This window comes from Mustela putorius, unplaced genomic scaffold (genome assembly GCF_011764305.1).
Source record: "Mustela putorius furo isolate JIRA1106 unplaced genomic scaffold, ASM1176430v1.1 tig00000905_pilon_pilon_pilon, whole genome shotgun sequence".
Taxonomy (NCBI): domain Eukaryota; kingdom Metazoa; phylum Chordata; class Mammalia; order Carnivora; family Mustelidae; genus Mustela; species Mustela putorius.
In genome coordinates this window covers 4,252,058-4,273,529 of record NW_025421511.1, presented here as the reverse complement: position 1 = coordinate 4,273,529, position 21,472 = coordinate 4,252,058, and the positions used below count along the sequence as shown (strand labels likewise).

General features: G+C 41.2%; 1 protein-coding gene across 2 annotated transcripts in view; it reads right to left on the bottom strand.

Annotated features, from left to right (window-relative positions):
* CSMD1 (CUB and Sushi multiple domains 1) overlaps positions 1–21,472 on the bottom strand; it is a 1,951,187-nt gene that overhangs the window by 367,311 nt on the left and 1,562,404 nt on the right. For both annotated transcript variants that reach the window (XM_045086171.1, XM_045086170.1), the window contains 5 exons: positions 20,041–20,223; positions 18,508–18,834; positions 17,321–17,515; positions 10,516–10,654; positions 6,317–6,504 (listed from right to left, as the gene is read on the bottom strand). In XM_045086171.1, coding sequence (XP_044942106.1) covers positions 6,317–6,504; positions 10,516–10,654; positions 17,321–17,515; positions 18,508–18,834; positions 20,041–20,223 — 1,032 coding nt within the window. The remainder of the gene's footprint in view (positions 1–6,316; positions 6,505–10,515; positions 10,655–17,320; positions 17,516–18,507; positions 18,835–20,040; positions 20,224–21,472) is intronic.

Sequence of the window (21,472 nt, the reverse complement as noted above, 5' to 3'; positions counted from 1 at the left end):
GGCTCTCTCCCTCGCTCACGTGGGCATGCGTGCCCGTGCCCACAGCACGGCTGATTTCCCAACGGCATGGCATCCATACCCACTACATCCCAATCAGCTTTCCTTTTGATCTCAAGAAATATCATTAAATCTCAGAAACGAATCTGCACGTGTATACACACACACTCCACACCTACACTCCAGAAAACACACTTCTGTGTCACTCCAAGTTTTAAAAATTACACTGTGCATGAATTGCACAGCAGGATATAAACAATTACATGCGGTGACTCCTGCCTCTCTCTTGAAATGTTTTTAAAAGATACCTTTGAAAGCATTTCCCAAAAAATACTCTAAAATAAGTGGAAAACATCCATATACTTGAGACATCTGTTTCAAGGCTCTACAAACACACAGAGCGAGCACATGATTATTCTGGGGGATAATACAATGACTATTACATCAAGGAGCTGTAGCATATTCCTTATGAAAAGTAAAGTTCCTTTATGAAAAGTAAAGTAATCATATTCCTTATGAAAAGTATCATATCCCTTATGAAAAGTAAAGTAATCAAAGGACAGGCTGTAATTAGACCCTGTATTTATAAGATCAAGGATTCATAAGACTCAGCCCGCAGAACAGAGCTACAATTCTAGGCAGGCTCTAAGGAAAACATTGAAAAAATGACTTCGGCCGTCTGCTTTACAATTGAAGGGGAACGGAAAGTAGCACTGTGCACAGTAGCCCCGGTCACCTTATGCCACCGCCGCAGAAAGAACTCGATCTTGAAGGACTGTGGCAACTTCTGCAATAGGTCATGTGTGTAAAGTAGATTTTCATGTGCCCATGTAGGCATGGAGTAGTACCGTTAATAATTTTTTATTAAAGCAAGGAAGGTGTACAGTGCCCAACATTTAGGACAAAGTATGAAAAGGGGACAAGCTATATTATTATTTTCACATGGCATAAAGAATGTGATATAAATCATTTGCATCATGGACAATCTTTTTCTTTTAATGTGTTCGATGAGAAATCACATTTGTTTTCTAGTATTTCCAATCTATTGGCTTCTGAACAGATTTCGTCAAGGAATACTAGAAATGGTCAACATTTTAGCGGGGTTGGCAATGCGCATCTTTTATATGTTCTCTTCCCCTCTGCCTGCTTCCCCTCTGCTCTCTCCTCTTCTGCTCCACGGTGTCCCCTGCACCTCCTCTCCGCCCACCTGCCCGCAGCTTCTCCTCCACCCTGGAACCCCTGAGTCAGGGCTGCACCTGCCGTGGCCTGCCTGGGCTGGGTCAGACACCCACTGCCACCTTCATGCCACCCCTGAGAGGACGTGACAGAAACCCAGAATTCTGCCTGCAGCGCAGGCGTCCCGAAGCGCCGGCTGGACGGTGAACATGGGAGCCTGCATTCTGCCAGGATTCCCGGCTGACGGCTAATGCACAGCCACCTTGGAGAAAGACCCCCCTTCAGCACGCTTTCTAAACAAGCATGACCGCCTGAGCCGGCGCCGGGTCCCTGTTCCTCAACCGCCGCAGCAACACGGAGCGTCCCAGCCGGTCTCCGGCATCTGTCCCGGTTCCAAGCCGGCAGGTAATGGCTACGCGCAAGGGCGGCCGGCAGGTGCCGGGTCTTAGATTCCAGGCATTTCCAGACTCATTTCTTGACAAAAATGCCATATCCTGTTTTTGCCCATTTCCTTGTTTCTCCCCAAATACAGAATAACTGACAAATCAATCACGGTGACACCAAGTCAAGCTTCAGGGTGGTGTTCCCGGGTAATATTTTCCTCATATACTTTCTATATTTCCCTACAGAGGAATTCACAGAATGCTGGGGGCTTCTGAAAGGACCATTAGGACTTCCTAATGTAAAAGTCAGCCTGGGGCTTTCGACCTGTGTCCCTTCCAAGAGTGTGGGACACTTGGATGCTATGAGGACCTTACCCAACCCAGCCACCAGCGATGGCTCTGCGGTCTTCTGGGACTACAGAGCTAGTTTCCTGTTCTTCCTGTCAAGGATGAGGGGGAGGGATCCTAGACCTCAAGGGATCAGAAGTGTCCGACAGCCACACAATTATCACTCCACCGCAAAGGCACCAGCTTGCGATTACTTTCATCGTCTTTTACTGACACCCAGAACAAAAAAAGACAATGAGGACTGTGGCCTGAGAGCCCACCCCAGGCTCTGGACGCACGCCTGGCTAGGGCCCAGGTCTACTGTCACACACGGGGGAAACGGAAAGAATCCTGAAATGTCACACAGTCATTCGTGTACATTGTAACAATTATTGTTCCAATTATCTGTATAAGATATTCTGTTAGTAAGGATGAGAAGCTAAGTAACATCGTGTGAGCTGACTTCCTTTCATTCTTCAAATCCAGAAAGAATGAGGAGGAACAAACCATTTGTTTAAACCAGTTCGGTGAGCAAATGTCATCAGCTTCCATGACCTGCCTGTAGGCTTACGACACATTTTTTTTAAAAATTCTGGAAAAAACAAGCAAACTAATCTATGGCTACGCAATGAGGGAGAGGAAAGAGAAGAATGTTCTAGGGTTTCTCAGGGCTAGAAAATATTTGTTATCTTAGGGTTCAACCACCTGGGTCTTCAAAGGCCAAGGAGCTCCAGACTTAAGAACTGGGCTGTGCCGGAGGGAATAAGTATTTTGATCATTGGTGTGTAGAAGCTTTGCAGATCCGGATGGTTTTAAAGTGCACACATCTCTACTCCAAAGAAAAGTAATGACGTGAAGGGACATTAGAAAGGAATGAAATATGAAAGTCTCTGGTTCTTAAACTGTATCCTGAGTCTAAAAAATATGTTACTTTGAAATAAAAGTTGCATGTATTTGAAGTGAAACTAATTGAATTAAATTTGAAATTGATCATTATACCAAGAACAGTCAATCTTCTTGCTATCCAAACAAGTGTAATGTGACTTTTTTCATCAAGAAGTACACACAGACTTCTACACGTGTATATGCATGTACGTGTGCGTGTAACCCCATACATGAGCAAGTGAATCAGAGAGATGTACATCGCAGGCCATGGATCTGAGCTTCTGCAGAGGCCGGCACGAGTAGCAAGGGGGCGATGACTGGACAGGAAGGCAAGAAGAAAAGTATGATTAAACATCTAACATGCTAGATATTGCCTCGTTCCTCAGCATTTGTGAAACTGTGTGTGTGTGTATACATATACATATGTGTTTGTATATATATATATATATATATTTTTTTTTTTAAATAACACTGAAACTTCATTTTGCTTGTTTTGGAATAAGACTGTGAAAAAGAACAACCATAAAAACCTTGAAAAATGGGTTTTTATTCCCTTAGATCCAGTGTTAGCATGCATGCACCCTTCTTTTTCACTTTACTCTGAAAATGAAGCATTTTCAGAGGGCATAGTGTTTGTTTTCATTTTTTAAAAGATATGATTAACTTATTCATTTGATTGATAGCAAGCAAGAGCATGGGGCAGGAGCAGGCAGAGGGAGAAGAAGAAGCAGACTCCCCACTGATCAGGGAGTCCAATGCGGGGCTCAATCCCAGAACCCTGAGATCATGACCTGAACCAAGGCAGACACTTCTCCAATGCAGCCACCCAAGCGCCTTGGGTTTGTTTGTTTTAATCGGCTGGTGTAAAACACGCATTCCCATTGTGAACACCCTCAGCTGTATTCCAATGGTGTATCTTCTGACATATTACTATAAAATACCCAAAAGACTCCACCCCCAAACTACTAGTACTCATACAGTGATTCAGTAACGTGGCAGGATAAAAAATCAATGCACATAAATCAGTGGCTTTCTTATACACTAACAATGAAAATACAGAAAGGGAAATTAGAGAATCAATTCCACTAACTATAGCACCAAGAAGCATAAGATGCCTGGGAAGAATCCTAACCAAAGAGGTAAAGGATCTGTACTTGAGGAACTACAGAACACTCATGAAAGAAATTGAAGAAGACAGAAAAAGATGGAAGAGCATTCCATGCTCGTGGATCGGAAGAACAAACATTGTTAAAATGTCTGTACTGCCTAGAGAAATCTATACCTTCAATGCTATCCCAATCAAATTAACAATGGAATTTTTCAAAGTGCTGGAACAAACAATCCTAAAATGTGTATGGAACCAGAAAAGATCCCAAATCACCAAAGAAATGTTGAAAAAGAAAAACAAAGCTGGGGCATCATGTGGTGTGATTTCAAGCTATATTACAAAGCTGTGATCACCAAGACAGCATGGTACTGGCACAAAACAGACACATTAACCAGTGAAACAGAATAGAGACCCCAGAGATGGACCTTCAACTTTATGGTCAAATAATCTTTGACAGAGCAGGAAAGAATATCCAGTGGAAAAAAGACTGTCTTTTCTATCAATGGTGCTGGGAAAATTGGACAGCTATGTGTAGAAGAATGAAACTCGACCATTCTCTTACACCATACACAAAGATACTCAAATTGGATAAAAGACCTCAACGTGATGCAGGAGTCTATCAAAATCCTAGAGGGGAACATAGGCAGTAACCTTTTCAACCTCCACCACAGCAACTTCTTTCAAAACAAGTCTCCAAAAGCAAGGGAAACAAAAGTGAAAATGTACTTCTGGAAATTTACCAAGATAAAAAGCTTCTACATAGCAAAGGAAACAACAACAAAACAGGGAGACAAACCACAGAATGGGAGAAGATATTTGTAAATGACATTACAGATAAAGGGCTGGTCTGTAAAGAAGTTCTCAAACTTAACACCCAAAAACCAAATAATCTAGTCAAAAAATGGGCAGACAACATGAACAGACATTTCTCCAAAGAAGACATACAAATGGCCAACAGATACATGAAAAAATGTTCACCATCATTAGCCATCAGGGAAATTCCGATGAAAGCCACATTGAAATACCTCCTTACACCAGTTAGAATGGCAAAAATTGACAAGGCAAGAAACAAGTGTTGGAGAGGATGTGGAGAAAGGGGAACCCTCCTACACTGTTGGTGGGAATGCAAGTTGGTGCAGCCACTTTGGAAAACAGTGTGGAGATTCCCCTAAAAGTTAAAAAATAGAGCTACCCTATGACCCAGCAATTGCACTACTGGGTATTTACCCCAAAGATACAGATGTAGTGAATAGAAGGGCCATCTGTACCCCAGTGTTCATAGTAGCAATGCCCACAGTCACCAAACTGTGGAAAGAGTTGAGATGCCCTTTAACAGACAAATGGATAAAGAAGATGTGGTCCATATACACAAGGGAATATTACACAGCCATCAGAAAGGATAAATACTCAAAATCTGCATCAACATGGATGGAATTCGAGGAGATTATGCTGAGTGAAATAAGTCAAACAGAAAAAGACAATTATCTTATAGTTTCCCTTATTTGTGGAACATAAGGAATAGCATGGAGGACATTAGAAGAAAGAAGGGGAAAATGAAGGTGGATAAATCAGAGTGAGGGATGAACTATGAGAGACTATGGCCTTCTGGGAAACAAACTGAGGATTTTAGAGGGGAGTGGGTGGGGGATAGGTTGGCCCAGTAATGGATATTAAGGGGGGCACAGATTACATGGAGCACTGGGTGTTATACACAAACAATGAATCATGGAATGCTGCGTCGAAAACTAATGAGGTACTGTGTGGTGACTAACATCATAAAAAAATTATAAAATCATAAAATATAATGACCTGATCTTCTAATTTCAGAAGCTAATGTTAAGACAAATTTGTATTTATGGAAACAGAAATGTAAGCATTTCACATTGGGCAGGATACCCTTCACAGTCATATTTTCGCAATCATTTTAATAGTTTCTAATAATCATTTTAACTCCTGCTCACACATTTTCAAAGCAATAGTCACATGTCATTTCATGAGGTCCAGCTGCATTTTAATTTCTCTGCTGTCTGTATTCCACGTCCCTCTCCCCAGGGACACATGCTCATGTGAAGAAACCAACAGATAAGAATCACGTTGGCCCTCACCATATTTTCCCAGCAAAGAATTCCCCTATGCTATTGTTCAGGAGATACAATTGTAGCGACAGCCTCTCTGGCCAGGAGCTCTATTTCTCATGGTAGAAGTTTATCATAAGATCTTGTAGTGAATGAACACACTATTTAATTATTTAATTTTATAATAAACATACATTTTTTGGAGTTTTAAAGTAAAAACCCACAAGCTGCTCTCTTATTAATAAGAAAAAGTGATTATGATGATGCAGTGCTGACAGAGGCAGTGATGGTCAGGTGCATGCCCGGGACGCAGACGTGCGTCTGGAACGCAGACCAGTGATGGCCAGCATGCCCTTCTGACTTACTCTCGTAGTGAATGAGGAAGCCCACGCTGGAGCGGCTGTTGTCAGTGGTGAACAGCAGGTACATGAAGTGCCCCGTGCTGATCAGGAACTGGGGAGCTTGTGTGCCATGGTACTCTCCGATCAGCGGGGACGAGTTGGCGGGCCCATCTCGGACCTCCAGAGTGTCATAGTTGACTTCCGTCTGAAATCTGTGAAGATTTGTATCCAGTCAGAAAAGTAAAGCTGCATTAACTTATAGACATTCCCCAAATATCTTCATTCATTAATTACAAACTGAGGTGTATCACTATAAATAAAAGATTTACAGTTTTACAAACTTAAAAAACACCTGTGCACAAATGATACTAAAGCATCAGTTTTTCCAGAAGAAAAGGTATACCCTAAACCACCCCAGTATTGAATACTCAGTCATGCAACATCCCAAACTCAAAAAACTGCAGTCTTTAGCTCTAAAATAAAAATACGGTGAACCAGGTTAATGTTTAGAGAGATGAAGTAAAGAAGGAAAAAAGGAAGGAAGGAAGGAAATAAGGAGGAAAGGAAAGGAAAGGAAAGGAGGGACTTACATTAAAAAACACCGATTAGTGAACAATCATTACACATTTTCAAAATCTGTTTCACGATTCCCTGTTTGGCTTGATCACACATATCCTGAAATGCGCACATGAAGAAATATAATCTCCTAAAGGAGGAGAGTAATTCAAAATACATGGCAATACTTTAAATACTTTTCAGGGAAAAAAAAAATCCTGTGTCTTTTTAAGCTGCATTAACTCTTTCTGGTCCCTGGAAGAAGAATCAGCACATTCCTGCTTCAGAAAAGAAATGCTGCTTCAGTGATCGGAACAGCTTCCAGAAAGTGGAACTGAGATAATTGTCTAAATGGGCCCAGCTCGTCCTCCAAGAGCTAACCCGGTTTCCGAGGGTCCGGCTGCGCTCTCAGGGAACAGCCTATGCCCAGGGAGCACCTGATTCACTCGGTGACTTTCAGACTAAGACTTCTGTGGAAGCCTGGGTCGTCATCCCCCACCCTCTTCATCCAACAATGCTGATGGAGAGGAAGAGCGCGGGCACACACAGGCTCCCCAGCCACACAGCTTGTAACCACAAGACAGGTGCACAAAGCGTCGGGCTCTGCCCTGGTTCTCACTGGATTGCGTAGACTCCTCTGAGAGCAAATGCATGACGATGCCATATTATTGCAACAAACTTGGGATGACCCTGGGGCCCGGATCTTCCACAGAGAACTGGAAACACCGGTCACTTCCCCTGACCACGGGTTCAGCTTTGGGGGTCCAATGGGGCAGGTTTTCTTCTTTTACCTTTGTAAAATGTCCTCTACAGACCCTGTGGTTTCTCAGTGATCTGAGCTTAGATTTTTTTTTTAATTTATTTTTTATTTTCAGCATAACAGTATTCATTATTTTTGCACCACACCCAGTGCTCCATGCAATTCGTGCCCTCTCTAATACCCACCACCTGGTACCCTGATCTCCCAACCCCCACCCCTTCAATACCCTCAGATTGTTTTTCAGAGTCCATAGTCTCTCATGGTTCACCTCCCCTTCCAATTTCCCCCAACTCCCTTCTGCTCTCTAACTCCCCTTGTCCTCCATGCTATTTGTTATGCTCCACAAATAAGTGAAACCATATGATAATTGACTCTCTCTGCTTGACTGATTTCACTCAGCATAATCTCTTCCAGTCCCGTCCATGTTGCTACAAAAGTTGGGTATTCATCCTTTCTGATGGAGGCATAATACTCCATAGTGTATATGGACCACATCTTCCTTATCCATTCGTCCGTTGAAGGGCATCTTGGTTCTTTCCACAGTTTGGCGACCGTGGTCATTGCTGCTATAAACATTGGGATACAGATGGCCCTTCTTTTCACTCCATCTGGATCTTTGGGGTCAATACCCAGTAGTGCAATGGCAGGGTCATAGGGAAGTTCTATTTTTAATTTCTTGAGGAATCTCCATACTGTTCTCCAAAGAGGCTGCACCAACTTGCATTCCCACCAACAGTGGAAGAGGGTTCCCCTTTCTCCACATCCCCTCCAACACATGTTGTTTCCTGTCTTGCTAATTTTGGCCATTCTAACTGGTGTAAGGTGGTATCTCAATGTAGTTTTAATTTGAATCTCCCTGATGGCTAGTGATGATGAACATTTTTTCAGGTGTCTGATAGCCATTTGTATGTCTTCATTGGAGAAGTGTCTGTCCATATCTTCTGCCCATTTTTTGATATGATTGTCTGTTTTGTGTGTGTTGAATTTGAGGAGTTCATTATAGATCCCGGATATCAACCTTTTGTCTGTACTGTCATTTGCAAATATCTTCTCCCATTCCGTGGGTTGCCTCTTTGTTTTCTTGACTGTTTCCTTTGCTGAGCTTAGATTTAAGAGGTCTTGTTAAGCATGAAATAAATCTCAGTTGAAAAATCTGTGCTACAGTTTTCACATCTTCTTTCTGAAGCAACAGTAAGGACTCAGAAAGTGCCCCTCGCAACAGCAGGAAGATTCCCAGGGGAGCCTGGGAGAGGGCGCTCCAAGCGTTTCCCACTATTCGGCAACTCGATGCACTTTGTACAACAATAACAACAGTAGGGTCTCTTATAGTTATATTTACAAACACATGCTTTATTAGGATGTCAGCCCTCTGCTGGAGACAGAAATCTTTAGAGTAGTGTAACAATCACAAATGCCTAAAAATGTCAGAAATACAGGCTCTTACAGATGGAATTCAGCAAAGTATCACAGTTCCCTAATCCCTAAAGCTAGAGAAAAATTGTATGTTTCTGTTCAGAAGTGTGAACAGAAAACAGTGTGCTCAACACTTGTACCAAACCAGGATGTAAAGTCACAAGTTTTACTAATGATTTACGCTTGATGTGATGCCAGGAATCAGGAAGGGCTTTGCTCTTCCCCCTCTCAATACCAGAAAGTTATGAAAATTAATAAGGAACCCAATGTAATCTACTGGATATTACAGAGTTAATTTTTTCCTCAATGATTAAGTTTATATGCAAGGATCCATTCTCCAGTGTAATGGATACACAAGCCACAATTTTAATTTTCTTCTGGGAGATTATCCTACTGGAGATTATTATGTTACCAGACGTAATAAAATGAACAATAACTTCAAATACAAATAGTGCTAAATGATAATGTGACTCCCACTAAAAATCTTCCTGTATATATTATTATTAATAGAAAATTAGTGGAAAACAAACAAAACAATATAATAGTGTTAATCTGCCTTGAGACATTATAATATCCTGAATATTAAAACCCAAACTCTTTTAGTCAAGAAGAAGTTCATTGTTAGAGGAAGCTTAAAATTGTTCAGAGATTAAACTTAAAACGCTAAACAAATATGTTTCCTTCTATTTTAAAGCAGGTATCTTTCTGAAAACACTTCTGGCTGTTAATCATCAAGGTGATTTTATTGCAGAGACAAATGGAAACACATTTTATTATGGAGAATTCAAATTGCATGATTATTTTTAATAGTATTGAATTCATGGGGCACCTGGGTGCTCAGTTGGTTAAGCTCAGGTCATGATCCTGGGGTCTGGGATCGAGACTCGCATCAGGCTCCCTGCTCAGCGGGAAGCCTGCTTTTCAGTCTCTCAGTCCCCCTGCTTGTGCTCTCTCACTGTCTCTCAGATAAATAAATGAAATATTTTAAAAAATGATTATCGAATGCATTATCAAATAGCCAAGCCACACCACTCCAGGGATAGAACCACTCACAGGTCACTAATCTGTCACTCACAGGTGTGGGTTCTGCAACCGAAACATCACTAGAGCAAGAAAACATTTTCCTGGGCTCTTCCAAAAGGCACCTCAGGGACACCATAGGCTTCCATTTGCAATCAGAGTGTATTTTAGCCACAGGTCCAAAACCCAGAGCTGGACACGAAGGCCAGTATTTGCGAGCTCTGAGGAATAATGATTAGGGACTGCCAGTCTCTGACCCAGCCTTTGGAGAGGACTTAGCTGCAGCCGTAGAGGGTAAAGTTCAAGAAGAATGAAACATTATCAACCAAAGGCCTGTTTCTTCTGAAGTGAACTCCTTTGGGAAAGCCAACCAGGAATCATCCTATTTCTAATCCTCACGATCCACCTAAGTAAACACATTGGACAGGCATGGGTCTTCAGGTCCGAGTTAAGAAAGGGAACATCTTTTTCTTACCTATCAAAAGTTATTTTGATGGAATGTCCTGGTTTTGCTTCAATGATCCATTCACAATTTAAAGAATCTTTATAGTACCCTGGCCATCCTGGAGGCAAAATGAGTCCGCTGGAAGCTGTCAGGTGTCCACCACATGGCGCTGAAAGAGAGTGCAGGTGTCAGCAGGTCCCACCGAGTGCACAGGGACGCCCCCAGCAGTGCCCATGACCGCAGGAATGCGCTTGTCCTCACGGACTTCACGTTTTCAAGTATTCACACTAAACGTGCTCTCAAGTAAACAGCATTTATTGAAAGCAGAGCACATCTATCCCTCATCCGACATCCATCATCAGCCCACAGCAAAGCTCCTAGGATCCAAAAAGGTCAGGGTGTACGTGCGAGATGAATGACCCCCATAAACTGTCACATCCAACTGTCACAACGGATTCGTGAGAGCACAGCCCTGATATCCATACTGCATATGTGTGTGTGATTCCACAAACATCTACTGATGAGCAAATTAAATTGCTTCACATCTGAATGGAAATACCCTGCGGGGTGTGTGTGTGTGTGTGTGTGCATGGGCAGACACATTTCAGTGATGTGTGTTCTGCTTATGCACTCTGCATGGTGTCTGTTTTATTAACATGATTTGCCACCTACATGAAAGTAAATCATTAGGGAATGTTACAGAACAAAACAAAATTTCCTAATTCAATAGACAGAATTAACCTGCATCAGTCCATTTGAATAATCCATGATTATAAAGAAGAAAAGAAGTTTCAAGAAGGTATGTGCTTGGTGCTCAGGTAAATGGGTTTTGCATTTCTGTATAAGCTATATAATTTTTAAGTACTGACATTTATTTCACATGTTTTTGCCCAGCCACATATTTTTTCAGATTTTCCTTCTCAAAGTTCTTTGCCATCTTTGTAATCAAATTTGTAAATCCATTGATAAGAAATAAAACATACAAATGTCCCGAGTTAAAAAAAAAATCATTTTTGAAAAAAATTATGCCTTTTATGGAGATATACCCATAATGTGTTAAAATGCTGAGAAACTGTACACGATTTCAAGCAGGTTTTGTTGCTGAAGAAAAACATCTGACAGAGAAATCTATAAAGGTAATCATAGTGGCTTCATTTATAATGGAATAATAAAAGAAAAAAGTAAAAATGTATGCAGAGTTTATGACTACATATTAGAAGGGCACTAATACATTTGAAATAATGTTCCGAGATTTTATTACTATGAGTAACTTTTGCAATTAGAACATTACATTATGCAAAGCAGGATACAAAATTATAATAAAGCATATTCTAAATTTTATTTTAAAAATTGTTCCAAGTAAAGGGGAGGTAGAATTTCAAAAATACGTTAATGGAGGAGAACACAAATGCCCACTGTGCAGATCATGCTTTTCTTGATCCAGCTTCTTTTCTAAATCAGGTGGGCATTATGTCTATAGTTAGATATAACAGGAAATCAGAGTCATTTTTATGACCTTGAGTTCTTGAAGAAAACATTCATTACTTTAGCAATCATAATCTTAAAACAACCAATTTTTAATAATTGATTTTAGGAATTTTATTTATTTATTATTTATTCCCATTTTATAATTATTTGTATAATCATTGTAACAGTTATTCATATTTTAGCCTTCATTCCTACATTTCTGACATGCTGTAGCAAATGTTTTTTAGAATATGACATAAGCAAAATTAAACAATCTTACTTGTTTCATGTTTTACTATTCAGTGATACTATGTCAGAAAGGCCTATAGCAAATATAGATTTTTTTTTTGTTAAATCTGCTATATGAGACCTTTCTAAATCTGTTTGAATTGCCTTATTTTTGTAAGCCTTACTTCCCATCTAAATACAAACTTGTATATTTCCTTCATTTCAGTAAAGGTTTTTAAAAATTTTGAGTTGTTAGATTTCTTGAAATGTGCCAGCATTGTCACACATCATTATTATTTACTAATATCTTGTCTTTTACATATCACTTTGTAATTTCGTGTGTGTTAGAATTTGTATCACTTTATCCTGATGAAATAGATGTTTTAATTGTTATATTCTCAGTCAACAGAATTAAACAAAAAAGTATGAAGTGATGAAGTCAGGTTTGCCGTATCAGCCAGCTTAGATTACATCGTGGTGTAGGAACAACTCCACAACCGTACTAGCTGTGATGAGACAGTCATTCCTCACACAGGCTACGTATCCAAGGGCTCCTTCCTTTTTCTTGGATACGTAGCCTGTGTGAGAAATGACTCTCTCTCATCACACAGAGAGGAATCTTTTGTAAGATTTTATTTTTAAGTACTCTCTCCACCCAACGTGGGGCTTAACCCACGGCCCCAAGATCCAGAGTCTCACACTCCACACACTGAGGCAGCCAGGTGCCTCTAGGGGCTCCTTTCTTGAGCTAGTCTTGTAGGAGACAATCAAACGTAGGTTCGTAAGTTGAATATATCACTTCCACTCATTCCTAACTGAAACAGTTTCCTCAAAGCCAAGGGGGCCAAGAAATGCCATCCTGCTTGGAGAAGACTCAGAAGACCCAGTGGACAGCACCAGTGATGCTCAAATTCCCCAGGGAAAGGAAGTGAGCCAGGTCTATAGGACACAAACTCCTTGATTCATTGAGTATTTGCACGGATGAACTACTTGATATTGTATTTCTAAAATAAGCTCATCTTGATTACATATATTTTTTCTATAGCTTTATGTTTTAATGTAATTATCTGGCTCACGCATATTACACTTAACACTGCCTTTGTAAAATGGTACACGGGAGTCAGGCCGTTTTCGCGCTAGCTATGATCGTGTTCTCAATGCTCAACTTCTCCAGACTTGGAAGAGAGAGAACTTCCTTGCACACCTCCCTTGCTTGTGTCTTTCTCTGCGTCCAAACTTTAAACTCTTCTCAAATCTCTTCTCAGGTTTTCTGTTTATTTACACTTTGCACTTCCATTTGAGTCACTGTGAATAATTTACATTTTGCTAGGAAATCACCAATTTCATTGAACATTGAAATTTGTTGCCATAGAGCTGATGATGCATTCTTGTACACTCACACACACACCCCCAATTAACTTGTGCTTTTAGTGACAATGAGCTGCACTGAAATTTATGGGGAGGCTAGAGGCAGAACAAATAAGTAGAGATAAATCTTTCCTACAGAGGCTAAAAAATTTATACATATGATGTGCCGGTATCCAGTAAATTCTGCCAGAAAAAATAAACATAATTTTTAGAGGAAATGATTTATTGTGAGCCTTTTGCTCTTTATGTAAAGTTATTATTAGTAATAAGAACTTATTATTTTATTATTATGTTGAGTTATTATTTTTGTAACCATGGTTATTTTTCTTCTATTTTGTTGAACTGTCTTTCTTCCTAGTTTTTTTTTTTTTTATCAGAATCAAAGAAGCCTTGTCTATCTTATTGATACCAAAAAACTAATTCACTTATATTATTCTTTCTAATTTTTATTAATATAACATTCTACTTTTTTTCTAACATTATCAAGAAGTTCCTTCACTTTTTGTCTTTCTGTTCGATACTGGGGCATTTGCCTCCTAACATAGGCTTCCTGTCACACGTTATCGTAGCAGAAAGGGCTCCCCCTCACAGGGTTTCTGGGTAGCACATCCCTTCAGGCTTGCGGCTTTACCACACGGCGTCTCCCAAGTATTTGTCTGTGGTTCTCTTCGTATCATACGTTTACACTGTACCTGCATATGCACGTGGCCTCGACCTTATGATCAATTAAAGAATTGATGGTAACAAGTAATACTTGAAAAAAAAATAAGGAATATGTATATACTCTAAGATACTTGAACTTCCTTCTGTGTCTCTTCAATTAAATGTGCTGGTGCTACTAAATCTTTCCTTTCCCATTTGATTTTTTCCAACTAGATGCACATAATTCTGTAAGTAGCATTTCTGTTTCTCTTCACCAAAGACATCACTTGGGGTATCTAATTACTTGCACTATCAGATTATCTGTGTGTACTTTCTGAGACTCATCAGGGCACTATAATTGGGTTTTTCAGTACAAGTAAATTATTCAAAAACAACAACAACAACAACAACAAAAAACCTCTTTCACCATTTACTAGTCCTCTGTGTTAACTGTTTTCTGTGTTAACCCATAGCTGAGTTTTGACTGAACTTCTCTGAAGGTCTTTTCCAAATTTGAGAGGATGGCTCATTCACATTTAATAGGATACTTTCTCCTGGCATCTGACTTTATTAGAAACATCATCTGCCACTTCTGGGAGCCCTTCCTTTCCCCTGACCATGCAGAGGGACATACTTGCCCTGAGCCTGTAACACAGCCGCACAAGCATTTTACAGGGAAGCACACCCAGGATGCGGAGAATCATGGCCAGGAGAGAGCAGAGACTAGAAAGTACTGTCATTTGTTTCCCCATATGGCATGCTTGAGCAGCACCAGCAAATATGCACGCACACACGCTGTCATTACTATCATTGGAGCACCAAGGAGTGTATGTTTACTTATATGTAAAGGATAATGACCCCCTGTTTATTAACACCAGATACAATGTAACATCTAAAAGCTGTACATATAAAATATGTGATAGAGACAGATAGGGATGGAAGAGCTTCCCTTGAGCTCTTTCCCTTCAATTTGTCAAGTTCCTAGCCCCCAGTGATGTTCACCGCCCACCAATCTAAGCCCTTCCTGAAAGTGTGAAAGTGAGAATATCTTTATGGAGATTTAACATAGTCCTGACCCTTAGACGATGGACGCTAACTTTGATAGTTGGACTGAAGGGTAAGGGCGTGAGGCAGGAGCCCCTCCCACTGCACGGCTCCTCAGGTGGCCAGGGAGTTCATCAGATAGATCAGGTTCTGCCTAGACCGCCCCCTGGCAATGGTAGGTCGGTCACTCTAGAGAGGAAACAACCTCAACTCCAGGTTATATTTGACACATTATTTCTCTTAAATTTACTTATTCTAAAATGAGCACCTACTGGCCAAAGACCATTGAGAAAATAAAAAAATAAACAGTGTGGAAAAAAAATCACCCATCACTGTGACTAACATTTTGGTGTATATTTTTTTTTTCAGGCTTTGAAAAATAATTATTATCATCATGAGATACTTAAATATATGTTTAAAGTGGCTTGTTGGAACACACGTGGTCATATCACCTGGTTTTTCACATGATAATCTATGATGATCATCTTTGATGTTACAATATTTGTTTGAGGTTTGTGATGATTTATCTAGCTCATTCTTTGTTGTTTAAAATTAAATTGTTTGCATCTTTGGTTTTTGTGTTTAATACTGCAGAAAGCATTCTTGAGGGAAAAAAATATTATCTTTTCAGAGTTGTTTGAATATGTCCTTACAACCAGAAATACGATTTATAGCTAAAAAAGTAAGAAACAACTTAAAACCCTTAATATGAATTTACACTATGATGCCATAATTTTATACCTTCAACAGCTTGTCCAGAAAATGTCAGTTATTCCTCAACCTTACCAATTATACATCTTATTAAGGTGTTCAAATATTTGCCCATCTGATAGACAAAAATGGTACTTTAGCTTTGCATTAAAATTAGTAATTTTTGCCCATTTGAAAAGACCACAGACTGTATGTTGTAACTGTGTGACATTCCAGGAAAGGCAAAGTGACAGAGGTAGGGAAGAAATCGGTGGGGGGTAGGGGCTGGGTGCTGTGCGAGAGTGAACGGGTTGAGCGCAGGACGTTAGGGCAGTGAGACTGCTCTGTGTGATGCTCTAATGACGGATGCATGTCGTCATACGTTTGTCCAAACCCGCAGACTGTACAACACCAAGAGTGGCCTAAAATGGAACTATGGACTCTGGGTGATAGTGACATGTCCCCGTGGGTTCGTCACGTGTAACTAATGAAACCGTCTGGTGGGGCTGTTGCTCGTGGGGGAGACTGTGCTTCTGTGGGGGCAGGGGACATAAGGAAATCTCTATACCTTCCATTGAAATTTGCTGTGAACCAAAAATTACTCGTAAAAAAAGTCTATTTAAAAATGTGTTTCTTGGTATTATTGGAGGTAAGTTTTTTATAAAGCTTTTCTTAGCTCGGCATGTATGGGACATTTTGATAGGGTGTGAATATATATTCTAAGTCACTAATTTTCATATGAGCAAACATTAGAGGTGATATGCTCCTTATTCTGCACGCACCCCCTGGCTTTTTTACACAGTTAACCAGAGTAGAAATGTCAAGAAGAAAATTAGTTAGGCAGTATTTACATCAGGTACCTTAAGGGCAATAAAACAGCATAGCTACTAAAAACTGTGCCATTGTTAGAGGCTGAATTATGTCTTTCCAAAATGTGCATTTTGGATTTTTCATTCCAGCACCTAAAGATGTGACCTTGTTCGGACGGAGGGTCTTTTTAGATGGGGTTAAGGTGAGTTATTAGCATGGCTCTGATCTCATGCGACTGGTGCCTTTACAAAGAGGGGACATCTGGAAACAGAGGTGCGTTCACACGGAGAAAGCTGAGATGATGCTCTGGCAGCCGTGCCACTCCAGAGACATGAACAAACCCCCAGAAGCTGGTGGAGAACCAGAACAGATCCTCCCTCGCAGCTCAGTGGGCACCAGTCCCGCGAACACCTTGCTCTTGGATGTCCAGCCTCCGGGACTGTGAGACACTCAGTTTCTAGTGTTTAAGCCTCCAGTCTGTGTGCTTTGTGACAGCAGCCCTAGGAAACCAGCACGGTCCCTTTGTTCATCAAGTCCGATGCGGACTTGCACAGGGAGATAGTGGCAAATGAGAGGAGCCGCTCACCTTCGCAGCGAGGCACCGTGGAGCTCCAGACGACGTTCCCGTCTTGCAGGATGCAGGTGATGGACTCCGACCCCTGCGTTTTGACAAAGCCGTCGTCACAGTGGAAGGAAACTGAGCTCCCCAGCAGAAATCTGTCACCGAAACGCCGTCCGTTTATGGGAATGCCAGGGTCATGGCACTCATTCTGACCAAACGCTAAAAGGAAAAACAAATGAATAGAAATACTTGAACATTAGGTAAGCGTATTCAAAAAAGAAAGAAACAAAACCTACTAAAAAAAGCCATTTATTGTTCTAAAGTTCAGTTCTACATTTATAGACCGATAATCGCATTAAACCAATAAGATTCTGATACCTAGTATGACAGAGGGAAAAAGAATAGATGGCACACAGATATGTAAAACTGTCATCTACACGGCATTTCCCAGTTTGAAAGCACTTTTCACATGGATTAAGAAAAAACAGAAATATGGCAGGGGCTGGAAGGGATTTTGATTCAGACACATCTGGGTTAGAACCCTGGCTCGTGTGTTTTTTTCTGCCCTTCGGCAGACATTCTGACGATCTGGTTAGATATTTTAATTTACAGGTGAGGAACGCCGAGCCTGTATCACAGTGTTACTGCAATATTAAATGAAATAATTACTGGCACACCTAAGCACAGTGTCTAAGAGAAGTTGGCAACCAGTAAATTGTGATTTATAACTCACCTTTAACATTATTACATTACACTCCCTTAACAATGCACTGAAGTGGATGTTCTTAAATCCAATCTGGTTTGCAAATGAGGACCCTGAGACAAAGAAAAGTGCCCTCTAACCAAAACTCACTAAGTATAGCAAGTGCTGGTGTTCTAATCCATGGCTCCAGACCCCAAACGCCTCAATCCTTTTTACTGCACGATTTCTTTGAATGCAGGATGTGTGGATGGATGGGTGGGTGGAAACAGGTGTAGAAAGTGGGAGGGGCGGGGAGGGAGGAAAATGAGAGAAAGGAAAAAGGAACATGAGCGCTAACCCTACTCTAAGGCTGACAGAGACACCAGCCCAAATGGAGTGATGCCCCTAGGCTGGTGGGACAACGCTGTCTAATTGTGTTACTCCCATTACCTTACAGAGTGTCAGCCTGGACCCCACAAGCCATTTAAATAAATGGGGCCTAGAAGTGGTGCGGGGGAGGCTTGCTTACTGGTGTAAGTGATGTTGAAGCCCCTGCCGGTCGTGGAGTGGTCGGACTGGAACTCCAAGCGGACTATGTGCCCGCTGCTGGCCAGCTGGGAGGGGACCTCGTGACCCGAGAAGGTGCCCAGGACGGTGATATCAGAAATGCCGTCATCTTTGATCGCAAGGAAATCAAACTGCGGTTCCACGTCGAAATCGTTAAAGATGAGGTGAATTCTGCTTCCTGGTTCAGAAATGATCAGCCAGACACAGTTCATGTTGTTGCCGTACTCCTCGGGGTAATTGGGCGAGAGAATAACTCCGGACGACGCGGTGAAGTTGAAGAAGCAGGAAACTGTGAAGACACAGACACGTGTTCGTACCACTTTGCACACGGCCAAACAGCCGGCCACGTGGCGCTGACCGACGGCAGCCTCCTCTGAAGGCACCCACACCTGCAGAGCTAGGACCGTCCAACCGCTTTTGCATCGGTAATTCTACATCATGATATCCCTTCGCTCCCTAAACTGTAAATAGAATATTTCGTGGCACACACCACAACCAGAGCCCACACGTAATCGAGTATAAGCTTGACTCCAAAATGATCTGAGCTGAGGTCATGGAAACCTAGAGCAAATATTAGAATTTCTAGTTATAACTTTCTGCCTTCAGAAGAGCAAACACTAATATGATAAGTTATGTCTGTGTCTCGAGCAATTTCCAGAAATAATATTGGTTCTGTTTAGTCTTCTTGGATACCTTTTCTCTTTATATTTTATGTTTGCCTTTAAAATGCATTTTTTTCAAGTTATTTATGTATTATTAGTTATCGGGTAACAATAAAAAAAATCAGACCATATACTGGGTGGACAATATAAAAATCTCTTGGAACATTTACCTTTTTAAGAGCATGTACTTAAAATCAGTTTACATACACACACACACACATGCTGAGAGGGCACCTGTTGGATTATTTCTAGGGTGTGGCTTCGCTTTTCTATCCACACAAGTCCCTATTTGTCTTTCAGGTGACATGTTACATTGAGTCACAAAAAATGCTACATTAGTTACATGCTACATTCAGTTACAAAAAAAAAAACTTTCTTTTAAATCACCATGAAGTACTTTGTTTCTATTTGTTAAAACCCTGTACTTAGGAGGGCACCATAAGCTGAAGTCCCCCACACTCACAACTGGTGTTTCTGAGTTAGACATTATCAAAGCCATCAGGTCCATTGCCAGTGGGTGTCTCAGACCCTCCCACTTCAGAAGCTCTAGAAGGAGGCAAGGCTCCTCTGTGCATGGTCCATTCTTGCTGGCAGAGAGATCTCAGCTACAAGTTATGTAGGAGACGGAGCCATAGCATGGATTAGCTTTACCGGCGAGAGTGAAGCAGGGAAGTTGGTGCACAAGAACACCCACGCTTTGTTTGGTCAATGAAGCACTCCCCAAAGGTTCTGAATGCTTCCCCTTCCGAGGTGCACCTGCCCCTTTCCCTCCCTCTCCCCCTGCCTGGCAGTCGCAGGACAGAAAGAACAGCCCTGGCTAGCACAGTACTCACATACACAGCTGGGCTTGTTGCCAGACCACTGGTTGTTCTGCTGGCATGTGATCACGCGCTCTCCCACCAGCTCGAAGGCCGCCTGGCACTCGAATGTCAGCGTGTCCCCATGGAGGAAGCTGTTGCCAGTCCGCTTCCCGTAGGCGGGAACCCCAGGGTCCCCACAGCCTCCCTTTTCAATTTCTGAAAACGGGAAAGAAAAATGAACTGTGGAAAAAATACACAGTGAACTTTTTTTTAAACAATTGAGAAAGTGAGCAAGTTACTTTTTGCTGGTTTAGACTCAGCTTTTGTTAAAAGTTTCAAAAGGATGTTCATGTCATCCAGTATTTAATTACAAAACCCTGGGGGTGGAAACATGATTTAACTTGAGAAAAGGTACTGAATTTATTGACTTCTAAGGGAGACAAATGGCCACGCAGATGTGTTGGCAACAGGAATGTCGGGATTTATAGGTACGTGTTCCTGGCCCAGGCACCCCCTACCTGCTGTCCAGGATTTCTGCAATGGAAATGCAAAGACCAAGTGTGTCTGAATCGATCTGTTCTTAGATGTAAAGAATACAAGTAAGATTGTTCATTCACTACTGCGTATTTAAATCAATAAATCCATTTGAATATTCTTCCCCTTAATGTTAAAACCCATTTATGAAACAAAATGGATAAATTAATGGTCTTCAGCCAGGAAGAAACTATGCCAAGTCAAGCCCCTTTGCCTTAGAACAGGACGGACACAAATGCACCAAAACCATCCATACATTTCAACATTTGCTCTGTCTTAAATGCTAACCACACAGAACGTATTAAGAAAAATGCTTCTTGTGGATTCATATAAAAAATATGTTTGGAGGGCCAGCTATGTGTCAGACTGTGTCCTACATAATGAGGTTACTGAGCAAACAAGACACAATTCTCCCACTCATGGTGCTTACATTGTATGAAGGGAACAATAAAATTCTTTAAATGTATATGATTTCTGGTCACCATAGGTGATTTGAAGCAAAATGAAGATGTTCAAAGGATTACAGAATAATGGATGAGGGAGGAAACAGAAAGTATAACTCAGCCCTGAAGGAAATCTGAAATCAGCCCCTGCTCCAGAGACACCAACCCAGTGTGGTTGGAGCTCGTGGGTGGAGGGGAAGTGAGATCAACCAGTTGATATCACAATGGCATCAAGATTTTCAATAGACGGGTATCATCACATCTGCTTTCTTAGGCAGATAGCAAAAGAAACAAAAGCAGGTGTTGGGTAACAGGTTCCGTGCGCTCTGTTAACCGGATAGGCTATCAGATAAAGAAGGCGACCCTTACGCTAATGATTCCAGAAGAACAAAAGTGTTCCTGCATGTAACACAAGCTAAAGAACGCACCAGAGAACATGTTTACTTAAGGATAGACCTTGGAGTTCAAGTTGATGGCCTTTGCTTGAA